Source organism: Buceros rhinoceros, unplaced genomic scaffold (genome assembly GCF_000710305.1).
Source record: "Buceros rhinoceros silvestris isolate BGI_N320 unplaced genomic scaffold, ASM71030v1 scaffold43307, whole genome shotgun sequence".
NCBI classification, from domain to species: domain Eukaryota; kingdom Metazoa; phylum Chordata; class Aves; order Bucerotiformes; family Bucerotidae; genus Buceros; species Buceros rhinoceros.
Window position 1 is genome coordinate 1 of NW_010423530.1, and position 262 is coordinate 262.

Below are 262 nucleotides of genomic sequence, written 5' to 3' on the forward strand. Positions count from 1 at the left end.
AGGCGGTCCTCACCCGTGTCGTAGCCCAGGTTCAGCTCCGACTGCTCCAGCGGGATGAACTCGCCCTCGGCCGTCTGCCGGGACTTGATGAGCTTGGCCCGGATCTTGGCGTCCACCATGTGGCTCTCCCGCAGGTCCCCCACGCGGAACATCAGGCAGAGCTGCTCATCCCGGCGGGAGATGACGCAGTTCTTGCTGAAGATGAGCGTCTGGGCACGCTTCTTGGGCCGGGAGATCTTGACGACCATGCAGCCCCCCCTGA

General features: G+C 64.9%; 1 protein-coding gene across 1 annotated transcript in view; it reads right to left on the reverse strand.

The window, feature by feature from the left end:
* Positions 1-13: 13 nt before the first annotated feature.
* Positions 14-262, reverse strand: part of LOC104497215 (G protein-activated inward rectifier potassium channel 4-like) — a gene marked incomplete at both ends in the record, with an annotated part of 792 nt that continues 543 nt past the window's right edge. The window contains one exon of the mRNA XM_010140440.1: positions 14-258. Within this exon, the coding sequence (XP_010138742.1) occupies positions 14-258 (245 nt within the window). The remainder of the gene's footprint in view (positions 259-262) is intronic.